At 43.1% G+C, this 14,605-nt stretch overlaps 1 protein-coding gene across 2 annotated transcripts in view; it reads right to left on the reverse strand.

The window, feature by feature from the left end:
• Positions 1-14,605, reverse strand: part of stard13b (StAR related lipid transfer domain containing 13b) — a 57,985-nt gene that overhangs the window by 18,064 nt on the left and 25,316 nt on the right. Inside the window, exon 1 of one of the 2 annotated variants that reach the window (XM_085796007.1) lies at positions 13,023-13,215. The exons of the other annotated variant lie outside the window; for it this stretch is intronic. Coding sequence (XP_085652133.1) covers positions 13,023-13,146 — 124 coding nt within the window. The 5' untranslated portion in view covers positions 13,147-13,215. Of the gene's footprint in view, positions 1-13,022; positions 13,216-14,605 lie in introns of those variants that run through there. 2 annotated transcript variants of the gene reach the window in all.

Below are 14,605 nucleotides of genomic sequence, written 5' to 3' on the forward strand. Positions count from 1 at the left end.
CTCCTCTGAAGTCGAATCCTGCAGAGCTCCATTAGATCCACCTCCCTCTCATCTGGACCGGATCCCAGAGGGGACTAAGTGGGGTTCCCTCCTTCTCTGGGAATGGCCTCAGAGAGTCAGAGAGTAGAGAGGGGGCCAATGTCAGAACAAGGGCCCCTACCGTGAGAAAGCCCTCTCAGGACCTCCACAATAAAAGCATGGAGCCATCCCTCGGGACGCTGGTCCTAATTAACGACATCAAAGTGAACGGCCACAAGAGGAGCCTCAGAGGACTCATGCAACAGACGTGTGAGTCGCAGCACAGATAATGATACTGTCAGCACGTATGCTTGTGTATGACGAGATGCGGTGTAGCTTATCAGGAATGCTGCGCATCGACAGAGTTAAGTGTTTTTCTGCTTTATCAAAGCATTCATAGTCTGTCCTTCACACACACACACACACACACACACACACACACACACACACACCGACAAACACAGAGCACTAATAGAAAATACAGGGCCATTTGTCTTGCCATGTGACAGGCTGTGTTCAGACAGTCACCCTCTGGCTGAAAGGCCCATAAAGTGAAACGACAGTAGCTGAGTGTCTGTGGTCTGCATGCATGCTGCCTTTGTGCCTCTGTCAGTTTTTCCAGCTAATGACATGCACTGTACACTCACACCCACAGGAGGGCAGCCACGTGCTTAACTGCTGGTTTACATGCAGATGGTGAATAATGCCATTATTGATGTATTAGAAGAACATAAAATAAGAGTGCAATATGCTTTAAAGCAGAGCCTGAAACAGCAATTATTTAAACTACTCAGAACAGCTGCAGCATGTTACACAGTTATCTACACTGTTTTTTGATAATTATACAAAACTAATTTATTTTGTACAGAGCAGATGTGGATGTTTGGATATAATTTTAAATTGGGAATTTTAATGATTCTACGTGCTTCATTTAATTTGCAGCAGTGTCAAAACTGAAGGGAATTAAGTTAAATGATCTTTCTCTAATAGGAATTGACTATTAGCAAACTAAAGAGGTTTTGACCCTTTTGCTGTATGTAGGTTAATACAGCTTTTTTCAATGAAACAGCATTTTCTAATCTGTAGAACGTAAAACACCTGAAACCAGGACAAGTTTTCCATCATGGCTTTGTTAATATGTGACTATCCGTTCCTGTTACAGTGCAACCAAGGCATTTCTGAAATCTGCACTTAGTAAATGATTAGCCCTGCACATGTGGCAGCTGTCAGCTACTCTGACTAACATGTAGGAGAAAGCCCTTTCAGGGGAGGATTATGAGCTCAGCCTGCCACCTACAGGCAAAACGTGGGAGTCTACATAAGAGCTTTATAAATCTTTACTGGAGGTTGGTTCGGTTGGACTGAGTCAGTTTGTCTCCGGCTGTTACAAGATTTTCAAATCATTGACTTGTTCTTTGTTAACAGGTCAGCAAATTACCAACGGCTACTGGACAAGAGACAGTGGCTGTGAACTGAGGGACGTCCAGCAGAACACACTCAGAGGTGCAGAGCAGTCAAACCTTTTCACCTCTGATCTGTGTGGACATGGATCTAAAATAAAACGTCAAACTCCATGGAACGTTTTTTTGCTTTGTTTTTGTTTTTTAAACTTTGGCTGCTAGACAAGAGATATGAAAAAATATCACAATAACCAACACAAATTATTTCAAAATCTCCAAGATGGCGCCGGACATGTCGGCTGCAAGTTACAGCAGCTCCGAGAGTTTCTCCGTGTTTTTGTATGTTTTATTCCTTACTTTGTTGGTTATCTTGCACCTCTCTGCTACTGCTGCAAGTCAATTTCCCATCAATAAAAAGCCTTATCTTATGTCATGTTGTACTTGTAAAAAAGGCATGAATTTAATTGCCACTTTAGACAAATAATTTAAGGCTGTTGAAATGACATACATGAACTTTCTAGATGTCTTCAGCCTATCTCGCCCATAGATATTGACACAGTGACTCACACATAGATATAGATATGCATTCAGTTACAATGAGGACATGTACGCAAACACCTGCTTTACATCCTGCATCTGCCCACTATATGGTACAGATTAGTAGCCACAGTTTATACAAACAGGAAATATAATATGACGGTTGTGACTTTGGACTGTCACACCCTATTAAACAACACCATTGAGTGTATTCATTGTAGTATTATACTTTCTAATTTGAGTTTATTTCATTTTCTAACTTCACTGTATAGTGTGGATTTATGACACAGTAATGCTATGATTGAGCAATAATGTGCTAAACAGTATCATCATGTAACTTCAGCAAGAAACAAAAAACAACCCATAGATTTAATAATGAAGTGCAATGACTGCATGTTGACTACAAGCTAATCACATTGTCAAAATGGCTTTAGTCTCCCTGTCAGTGTTATTTACTGTGCTCTGAAGGCTGTAAACAAAATCTGCATAACAATCACGTTGACAGTGGAGAGGTTCATGAATAAAAGATAATCTGGGTTCATGTGAACTAAGTAATCAGTCTGTAAGGCTACATCAACACTTATCATCAAACCTCCATCTGAATGAAAGAGCAGTTATATTTGTTTCACACTAAGATGATCTAACATCCCACATGCTGAAACAGAGCGCTGATGAATAATTCAGGGTGTTGGAGATGGGAGTCTTGAGAGGGAAAGGGCAGAGTCAAACTAGATTCCTTACATTGAAGAGGCTTTTTACCGTTACAGCTTAAAAAGACAGAACAATGCAAACCTCTTTTCAGAGCCGGTTTCTAACAATTATCCATCCAGGAGGAGGGAGGGTAGAGCTTGTCCTCTTAACAAGCTCAAGTGTTCTTGTCCTCTCTGTGCTGAGCATTTAAAATCAAAATGTGTTAGTGTTACTCCCATCCTCCTCCTCAGAAGCTCTCTCTCTGTTGTTAATGTGAGTTTAAACTTAACAAAAAGCCACGCAATCTTGACATAAATCAGCTTGTGTTTATGAGAGAAATTTCCAGCTAAGTGCAGCTGAATAAAGCAAAGAATAGCCTATATCTAGTGGTGGGCTGTAAACTACGCATGTACCATACAAACACTGATGTGCGCAGGCAGAGGAAAAAATGTGACGGACAGCATGTTAACCTGAGAGATGCAGGCCTTTCAGCCATGACAGCCAAATAAAAGGCACGCTTTGTTACTTCAGGACACAAGAGAGATTCACTGACGAGCACACAGCTGCCACGCAATAACTTGTGTCATTCGACAAGAAACGCACAATGTCCTCAACCGGGGCAGAGGGCACTAATGACCTTTCCAGGGCAGAGATCAGAGCCCACTGGCTGCACCAAGGTCAATAAGGCATGGAGGGCCATGGAGGGGTCACAGTGGACAGAGCTTCTTCTCTGACACACAACAGGCCCTCACTGAGGAAATGGACCAAACATTCACAGTCAGCGAGCAAGCTTTTAGTCATGGTGTAGCTTTCAGCTGCTCAAGGTTTCCACTCAAGCCCATATCCCCAGTTCCCAGGACTCTTCCATGGCTAAACGGCAACACTCGTCCGTGTGAATGATCTGTCACTGCATTCCAGCTGGGTGTACAAGAAGAACAGCTGAAAACCATCGTCCAATGCAATAAAAATGTGAGATTGACACTATACAATATACAGTATAGGCATCTTATGAATGAAATGATTAATTCATGTTTTGACATTTACTGAGATCCCCACCACATTCCCTGCATGAAACACAACATTTCTTGTTTATTTCCCTACCCAGCAGCAAAATCAGCTACGAACAATTCCTTCCATGACACAGTATATATTCCAATTCATATATTAAAAGCCTTTACACACAGACATGAACTGCAGAAAATTCCAGAATGTGACTGTTTTTTTATTAAATAAAAACTGATTGGTTAAAATATCTAGGTAAAGATATGGATATTTTCTATGATGTCATGAAGCACTTGGATTCACAAGTAGCGGCCTGTGTGTGACAAAGTTACACTAAGACATACAATGTGTTGATATGTAATTGCAATATGTCTTTTTCTGATTAAATAGTGTGAACAACATCTGCAGAAATCCACATGGGCAGAGCAGAGAGGAAGAGGGGTGCACATAGCAGAGAGCTGCAGAAACACAGTCGCTCTCCCAGAGAAAAGTCTGGAAAGCTCCTCCAAAATCATTTTTTGGGAAAAGAACTCACATTCCTCCGCAATAAAAACAAGGCCTTTCTCTTGCACAACAATCGCACTCTGCAGAACTAAAACGTCTGTTTCTTTCCTTCTCATCTCACACACAGATGTGCATTTACAGAATCTCCACTGGATCGGCCCATGAGATGTTCTGGACAGTAGATATTCAGTGAGTCAATAGCTGATCATAGAAGACTGAACAAGCACCCACACACAAATCTCTGGTGGCTTTGAAAGGCCATCAAATCGGAAACATGACTAAGACCCCACAGGCTTCCCTGGAATTTGGGGTGAAACAATACATACTAACTTTGTCCATCACCATGGCCCCCATTCACTTTCAACCTGCTATGTCAACAGAGCCAGGCCAGCTGGAATGCAGGAGCCACTGAAACGCATGGAGATCAGTCCTGCAGCTCTACGTGCTCTGCGGTCAGTCCTTTAGAGCCCTGCCTCAGTGTTATCATTCTCGCCTTGCAAACATCAGCATCACACAAGGTGAGACATGAGGAATGAAAAGAAATAAGATCTTGAAAGTGCTAACGACTGCTCTCCTGCGGAAAATGAAACAAAACTGCCTCACCACAGGAAAATTGCTCAATTAAGGCATTTAGGGCAACTCAGATTTTAAAAAAAAACCCAACTGTAATTACCAAAATTAGGTGAAAAGATTGCATAATGGCAAACAAACCTAATGCCTGATACTGGATTGATTCTCTGGAAAGTTAACATTTAGTGAGTTTTACCAACTTGGCTTCCAGTGAGTTAGTATAAGTACATTTCGAGCAGTTTAACACATCCACACCTCAGCACATGTAACTGTTTTTTATACACTTACAACCATTCAAAGTTTGGTGTTGTATTTAGGTGAAACTGCTAAGATTTCTGCAGAGGATGAGGATCATGATCATATCATACGTTCCGTGGCTGATTTCTAATATGGAGGAGAAAATCAAATCCTACAGTAATGTTATCTGGGTCACTTTGAAATCCAAGCTGTGCAACGACATCTGTCAAATGACTCAAAATTAATATTCCCCTGACATTGCAGTGAAATCAATGTTATATTTAGAAGTCACACAACCATACAAGTAAGAGGTGTTTCAAATAAACTTTAAACTTGGCTAAAAAGGAAACCTGCTTTAAACAGTGTGAATATCTGTGCCCTTGTCACAGAGGACTTAAATTGTTGGTTTGCTGTCAAGGCCGACATCTGTAATCTGAAAACACATGGCGGGTGGCAGGACTGCACACGCCTGCAAAACATGAAATCACAGAGATTTCCCCTAAAAACAAGCGTAGGTAGACACAGCTCAAGGATATCTGACACATCAGTCTAACTGTAAACTCTGAATCCTTCACACTGTCACAATTTACAAAGCGTGGCTCGTGAGCTGCCTCCATCTGATATGATGTGCGATACAGGAAATCTTCAAACACGAGGCATCGCATTATCTGACTCATACTCTGGGCTGTATGACTATTTCATTACCTGTTACCTTTCGGTTTGGTACGGATGACTTTTCTGCTATGAACGGCATCCACCCTTTGATCAAGCACCAGGGTTCTCACACTTGCAGAAGGGAGCAGCCGTAGTTTGAGCTTTGTCCTCGCCTATTGTTATGCATGCCCCTGCCCCCCTCCCGAGGCTGACATCAAATTTCCAGGTACTTTTTTTAAAGACAAGAGGTTACAGACCTTGGAGAAAGCTGAATGAAAGGTCAGGTCATCCTGTAGTAAAAGGGAAAGAAAGGAACCACTATTGCTCTCCTGGCTGCATGCAGCCGTCCACAAATGAGCTGAAGGCTTGTAAAACTGTCAGGCGACACTTCCATTGATATATTTTGTTTACACTGTGGACTTATCTATCCTTACATAACTGCTAATATAGCTTTTCACCTCTGTGTTCATTGCAGGCGGCGATAACCAATTATTTACCACGACTGCACCCTTGACTACTTATTGGCTGAAGGTCAAGTTTGGCTTTGTTTGCAGTGACACACACACACACACACCATACACAAGACCCTGAGGTTACCTTCATATTTGTCTTCCTGAGATTACTTCTTTAGACAGCTTTTATCAGGAAACAAGGAGGCAAGGTGAAAAGCCAGAGATATGAGCTGACATTTGACTAAAGTCATTAGCCGATCCCAAACAAACACAACAATGCCCTTGCTCACTCGCCACCTAGTCATCCTGCATTTATCCTCTCATATTCACACACTGCGTGTCATATCTTACTCACTACGTGTTTTGACTACCAGCTTGCTTAGTTTCTTACGTTGGGCATTCCTGGGTGTATGGGGAAGAGGGATTCATTTAAACAGAATACACAATGTTGGGTCTTCAGCCAAATGAAAAAAAGGTTTGATTTCCAACCAGAAGACCACAGGCTAAACTGTCACTATCCAAACACCTCTCCTACCTCCAGCAATCCTCTTGAGTAGTTGCTGCCTGGCGATGATCCTGCCCAGCCTGTACCCTGAGCGTCTGCGGTGATGGTCCATTCTCAGGTAGATATCCTGAGTCTCTGGGGTCATACTCCCCAGACACTCACTGCCTGTGGACTCCGGGAGCTCCCGAAACATAACTGCAACACTGTATCCCAAACAAGCCCCTGACCACTGACTGATACACACTAACCCACACACTCTACCCCCTAACAGAAAACTTCACATACAGGCGCAAAAAGCCTAAAGTGAGCTGAGAGGGACGGCACAGGCAGAGCCTTGGGGGGAGGAGTGCCGATACAGAATCGCTCTCTTCGTGTCATGTGACCGCCAGGAGGCCAATGGTGAAGAGGGAGTGGGAGTACTGCCCACCTTGCTGAGCTGAATCCAATGTCTGTGTGAACGCTTGTCAACTTCCCCCTGGCTCTGGAGGGAAATATAAATACCATTGGAATGCCTGTGAGCTGAGTAAGGAGAGCAGGAGTGGAAGAAAGAGGGGTGAGGGAGGGCTTACAAAAATAGTGGTTTCTGGACCCGCCCTGCACTAGAACAACTCTTCTGCTGTTCCCGGGCACACAAGTGCCAAGTTTACTGGGTGCGAGTGAGTCTGTGTGCCATTTTAGAGAAGACTACAGAGTAGAGAGGGACAAGTTGTTTTCTTGGTTTGAGAATGCTAATTTCTGGTCCCCCACCCCCCACCACACAACCCCTACTTCCAGCCACCGGAAGGCCTCTCAGCAGGTCTCCTCCAAGTGTTAGCTCCTCAGGGGAACAAGACATTTAAGCTTGAATACACCTATAGTGACCTCAACGGGAATCATAGCCCCGGTGGACACCGTGTTCCTACATACATGCAAAAAACATATTTGGTATTTATTATCACAAACGTGGACACAGAATATAGGTTTTGCAGTCAGTGCACACAAAAAGCATTGCACTTTTCCATAATCTTCAAACATCAAACTGACACGTTGCATAAAGTTGTAGCCGGGCGAAAAAAGGATTTAAAAACTGAGACAAGGCCAAAAACGCATGCCAACTGCAGACAATAAAAATGGCAAAAGCAATTTGCGATAATCATTTCTGGTGAAAAACGTAGCTCTGGTTTTAAAATTCCCCTTAGATCAGCTGCTTTACAACCTGGAACAACAATTCTGCTCACACCTGAAGTAAAGTCCACAGACCTGCCCACTGCCCAGAGCCGCCCGCGCAGGGCGCCTGCCACTCTCCCTGTGACCGTCTGTGGCCTCGGCATACAGGCTTGTCTGTGTAGAGTAAGCATGATGGCGCCATACATGTGAATAGAACACAAATGGGCAGGCAACCAAGTCAAACACAGCCTCTGTCTGTTCCTCTACCTGGCTGGCAAAATCCAACCTTAGCTTAAGCTCACAAAGAGCACAATTCAGCAGCATTTTCATAAAGCTTTCCTGGGTTTAATTGCCCTCCCCACACCCTCAGGTGGAGCTATTTTAATACAGGATTGCTGCTTTTTTTAAGGCTCGAGGTGATGGTGCGACACTATTCAGATGATCTCATTGGGCGGTGACTTGTGTATTTTACACACATACACACAAACACCTGTGTTCATTCATAGAGTAAAAGGATTGCTTAAGGTGTCAGATTCAAAACTGAGTGGCAACTTGTCGTCTGCAACAGTGTGGTCACCCTGGACCCATTTCTGCGCGCCCCCCCCCCCCCCCATGTCTAGACGAATGCATCACGTATTGCGTTACGGCATCAGTGCTGTGTGAAACATGATAATGAATTAGATTAATGGTGTTTTCGTCTCTGTCAGCGCTCAAATACCTCGGCGGCGATTGTGAAAGATCCACGAGATCTCTCCAGCTCATCTTTGTGTTGAACTTACTGCATGCCGTGAAGAAATGGCTGTGGCGTGTCCTTAGTGGGAGGGTTGTGTGTCAGGCACAGTGACTCCAGCCCTTATCAGACGTGTTCCAACACGCCTCTGTCTGGGTTTCACAGCTAAACTACTATATAGCAAGGCACCAGGAATTCAGATGCACATTAAACACACACACACAAACAAGTACTGTGTAAGAAGTCGACCGGCTTTGACAGACGGATTTTTATAGTTCTTCGCAATTATGGCTGTAAATGTCAATGCACAATGACAAATGAAGCCAAACGTGAACTGCAGGCATGTTTCATCCTCTCCTCCACGCCGCAGGTGTGATCACTAAAAGCAAACTTATGTTCTTCTTAATCACGCAGCCGAAGATGATGAGCGCGGTGGCAGCAGAGTGGGGTTCAGACACTGCACTGATGTGGTTTGATTCACCAGCAGACACATGTAATCTGCACTGGGCAGTCCTGGCTCTGGTGTGGCTATGTTTCCTGTGGTTAGAGCTTAAGAATAGCCCCAGTGTGAGTGAAGATTTCCACCTCATGAGCCACCAAATGTCTGAATCCTGAGCTCAGGTCTGGGAGTAAATTGCACTTTAATAGTGCAAGCCCAGTTGAGTCGCTATACGGGTAACTTGAAGCAGTTCAGAAGCCCCTTTAACACCTTGTTATTTAGTGTAACAGTAGGCGCTCCGCTGCAAAGATTTCGAACCACTACAACTGTGAACCAGACGACTCTCTCTTAGCAAGACAGCGTGTATAATTAATCACCTTAATCTCTTTCTTTAGAAATAAGCACTTCTGAACAGCTGCATGAAGCTGGTGGGTTTTCCCCAAACAGAAGTCTGCTCCAAGATATTCAAGCTACTCACTCACATGTTACACTGTTATCCTCAGTACATCTGCTCTTCAGACAAAGTAGAGAAAACCAGGGGCTGTTAACTGACTTAATCACAGTAAGCTGTCTGAGACTAAGTAGCTTGGTTAGGTGTCACATATGAATGGATTAACAACATGAACTGAAGCACAGTTAAAGCAGAAGTAAGCGGAATGTTTGTGTTAATATGAGTCTTAAATAGTTATATCTTCCGACAGCAATCACTTATATAGAGTGTTTGGTCCGAAACACGGGTCTGTCAGTCACTCTGCTCTAAGCCGAGGAGAAAACTTTCCTTGTATCCTACAACCTTTATCCAATGAGGAGAGAGAACGGCATAAAGGGGCGGTCCTCTCTGTGTGTGCAGCCAAGGGATGCGCGTGAATGTGGTGACGTAGGGACGAGGGCGGGGACTGCTAACTCCATCGGCTGACAAGAAGTTAGCTAAAACGACCGGATCGCTTACTTCTGCTTTAAGTAGAGAGACAGGAAAGCAGGGAGAGAGACCTGAGAGTCACACATTTTCATTGTAGCTACTGCTGGTATAATGACATATAAAGTTCATTCATTCATTCACTGATACATTCATTCACATAGGGAACAAGAATTAGCTACTTGATCATTGTGTCCTCTCTCCTGTCTTAACACTTGAAAACTGACTTTCACAATCAAAGTATTTAAAGAGGAAGCAGCTTCAGAAACAGGCAGGTTTTCAGCATCATGCTCAAACACAACATGTCAGATGAGCATGAATTCACAACAGCAAAACAACAACGTGTCTCAGGCCACTAAGACTGGCCTGCAGCTTGTTCATGTTTTAATCAGTTCATAGCTTGAATTAACTTTATCCCTATCTCCTCCATCCTAGCTCCCTATAGTTCCCACATTATGACTTTAATTTGCCTTTTCTTAACAGGTGTAATTCAGCCTCATGTCATCATTTTACAAAACAACAGTGGTGTCACAGATCTAAGCAGTTACCCAGCAGTAGCTAAATTAAAAAGCTTTCACTGATTCCCTCAAACTTCAGTGCAGCCACAGCACAATCACAGTCACAGCTGCTGTTTCAGTAGCTGATGATATTCACTCTGGATAAAAAATAAGTTCTGTGCTGCTCTCAGCTCTGACTCAAAAGCATCTTACCTAAGCCTTAAATATAATTAATTAGACTGCTGTTGCTGATGGTGTTCAGCAACTTGCTATATCAGGCCACAGTGACAAGGAGAGTTTCATTTTAAAGATTCCTAACTTGCTGTTTGAACTGAGGCAATTGCTCAACTGACACACACACTTCAGGATGGTGGTATTTTAGAAACATTTAATTTTCATCCCTCAGCCAAACATTGAGCTTTACGTTGGCGATATTCAAAGTCAAGCCCTCCCAGTGTAAAGAGATTTTGTGCATGCCTCCCTTTTACATTTAAAAAGCTATTAGATATACTATATTCATCTGCACAGTCTACATGTATCAGTATTTGGCTCCTGCTTTAAAGTTAAACTGTAATTAACAACTATTAATCACACAAGGGCAGATGAATAATGCTTTTTTTAAAAAATATATTTGCTTAGAGCAGCACAGCAGGGACACAGACACAGTATAAATTCACAAATGTGAATATACAATACATCATGGGTTCTATACTAGGAGCCAGTAGCTTTAATGTGCAAACAGATTTTATGCAGCTTCCACCAAAATCTGACTTCCTGAGACAGCTGTCCTCCATCAGTGCTTGGCTGCACATGGGTCACCTCCTGTGATGTGACGTACATGGATTTCCTTACTGTCTGGCCAAATGCATCTCAGATGAGCTATGAATTAGCTGTCATGGGTCGTCTACACTTGACCTAAATTTCACATAAATCCTGCGCTCTTCTCTCTCTCTCTGATTCCCCTTAAAATCTGTTTTGGAGACGATACAAACGTTTTCTGCTGCCAGGTCCAACAGAACACACCAGCCAGACACACAGAGCCACACAAAGCTCTCCATAAATCTATAAATCCATACCAGTCCTATAGCAACCAAGGACAAACTTCCCCACATGAGGAAATTAAACTTTCACTCCACCTTTCATCTGTAGCTATGACCTGGTCTATGATTACCTCCCATTGTTCAGTGTGTGTACAAGCAGCTCAGTGCCCCAGTGCTGCCAGATGCATGACACACATCACTGAGATACAGCCTGTATATGGAAGTGAATGCAAGATTAATATGTCAAATATCCAGACAATGCAGGACTCAGCTGCTGCATCAGTGACGGGCCTCAGCAGGTCGCACAGCTGAGCTGAGGCCAGAATGTATCGGGCTACATGCACAGAATACACAACCTTGTGTGAAAGCTGACGAGATCGGCTTTGATTCCTGCCAAACACAGGCAGACAGCACGCCGGTGAGATGAGATACGTTCTGATACATACACACACAACATTTGCTCTCTATCTCTTTGACAGCAGCGCTTGAACTGGAGTTTTGTAATCCATCTGGTTTTTCCACATGAGAAGCTGCTGTGGTCAATTAACTGCACCTACTGGTGGACTTGGGTCACTGCAGAAATGATTGTCCTCCAGACCTTTGACAGAATCACTGCACCAGACATGAACATCACCATCCCAAGGTTTCTCTCAAAGAAAACATTTCCCCCACACTGAATAATGTGTCACTTATATTCTTTGTCTTTTTCCTGTGATTCTTTGAAGCAATATTTTTCCTACATTCATTTAAACATTTTAATCCAATTCACTTAACTGTTTGAAAAGAGATGACATATTTATAACTCATGTGCATAATTTCATATGGGCTGTAATAAAAGTAAAATTGACTGTATCTTAAGTCGTATGTCAACACAAAATATGTCCTTTCCCCCCAAAGGCACAGGTGCATTCAAATACCCTCAAGTAAATAGGTATAAACCATTTCACTGGAGTCATGCTGCTAGGAAACTGTCCAGGTTTATTCACAGTCTGATCATCAGACAAGACAATGGAGGATAAACATGGACCCATCCTGTCATGTTTATATTTGACACTATGACATGGTTTGTGCCATCCCATAGATAGATTTATACTTAGAGAGTCCACTCTCATGTGGTGTAAAAAACTGTCCATCAGCGCCACTCTGCGGTGTTCCCGGACACATGTTCATCTCTCGTGGATAAAGTTTGTGTTCTAACTGAACACCGCGCTTACATTATTGCTAAGGATTTCCTACACGTGTACAGAAGTGTGAGAGTTGACTGCGTTGTTCAGACGCCGGTAAAATGAGTGGGATGTCAGTTCACTGGTCCAAGTACTACAGCAGTGTGCTGTAGCCTACTATAACAACTTTTTAAAACAGCGTTGAACGCATGTTTATTTAATAAAACTATACATTATAGACTATACATTTTAGGAGAGGCGTGTTTTTACATTGTAGTCTGAACCGAGCATTGCCAAGAGAAAGAAATAACCACTGGGTTATTAACAAGACAAAATAATAGGCTACATTTTGAAAATTAATTTCCTCCCCCCTCCCCTAAAAGCCCCTAAACGCATCAGTGTGATGAGATGACACACCGTGAACTGGGAACAGACAGTTAAAATGACTTTTCTGACTGAAGTGGTGAGCTGAGGTGGTGAGCTGTCCGCCGGGCTCGGACCTGCCTGCAGCCGGCTACTGACCTGCCACTCTCCGCTCTCTGACATTCCTCCAGAGCAGGTCCCAGGCTTTGGACGTGGAGCTCCGCAGCTGCTCGCTCAGAGACCGCCGGAGCTTCAACTTCGCAGAGTTTCTTTTAGATGTCATCGCAAATCCTCCTCTCGGACATAATAACCAAATCCTCCTCGTCCCACACAAACCTCCTTCTGTTTAGGTCTGCGACAAAAAAAAAAAAATCACTTTTCCTGTTGCCGGTGTGGAGTGTTCCCTACTAGGGCAGCAGCAGCAGCAGCAGCAGAAGACGTGACTGTAGAGCCCGAGCTCCACACTCAGCTGACAGCATGTTGAGGAGATGAAATTATTTCTCTGGGTCACAAATCAATGAAGAAAAAGTTACTGAGTGATAGTAAAGCACCAGGACAACTCTACCACCTCACACCAGCTGTGTGTGTACGCGCGTCTATGTGTGTTTGTGTGTGTGATGTGTGTGAGTGAAGGGGTCCAAGCTCTGCGCGCTAAACATCGTGATGCTTTCAGGTACTGTGGGAAATATTAGAATGCACACCCGAGCGCTTATCATCCACCCACCCCCCAAAAAAACAAGCGAGAAGAAAAAAAAAAAGAAACAAGGAGAGAACTAAGGGAGAGAAACTTTACAGACTTGACATTAAAGATACTGTTCTGATAATACTTGTAGGAGCAAAAAATCCTCATTCCAAAAGCCCCACACTTTACAAGTGAAAATTTAAAACCACATGTCAGTGAAGTATCCAATAAAAACCATTTCCACAATGTTGTTCCAGAAGAACAGAGAAATAAAGTTCCCTCGTAAACTTTGTTGTGCACAAACTGTGCCTACAGCTCCAAACAGCTTAGTCAAAGACTGCAGTTCATACATTTTAGACACAAAATACAGTTGGCTTCGTGACAATGCTGCCATGTACAATAATGTGTGAATGATGCTGCTGCTGCTGCTAGACCATGCATTACTGTAACCTGATATTGAGTTTTACATAGAACACCTGAAGGCATCATAAGCGGCAAACCATTCAACATCCCACCATCACCACTACACATACACATACACACCATAGTTCTCAAATGACACAATTCAAAACTGAGGATCACTTTCTGCAGTTCTGCCACCAGCTTCATCATCAGCCCCGAAACAATAACACATGAAAACAAACTACAATCAAACGTTACACTGATGTTTTGTTATAAGCTGAGGTCACCCTCTCTGAGGATCAATAATGCACCTATTCGATGAGCTATAATACATCTAGAATTTTCATTTAAATTATGAGAGTATAGTAAAAGTTTTTATTAGGTTTATTTCTTAACTGCAGCAGGAGGCCAAACACATTAAAACTTGGGATGAACCAATTTAACAGCTATTATTAGGATTTTGACCTAAATTTCCATGCAGGACAATGTTGTCTATTATTCTAAAGCTTAACTAGAGTTCACCGAGTTCTCCCCTGGTAGGTGAGAGTAGGTACAACCTTCAACAGAAAACACGGGTTCAGTTTCAGCGCCATTTACTTTTGTTGTCACAATATCTCGTGCCGCAGATAGTGAGGAGAAAAACAACCATTCTTCTATA

This window comes from Trachurus japonicus, chromosome 13 (assembly GCF_045865225.1).
Source record: "Trachurus japonicus isolate A0001 chromosome 13, Traja_1.0".
NCBI lineage: Eukaryota > Metazoa > Chordata > Actinopteri > Carangiformes > Carangidae > Trachurus > Trachurus japonicus.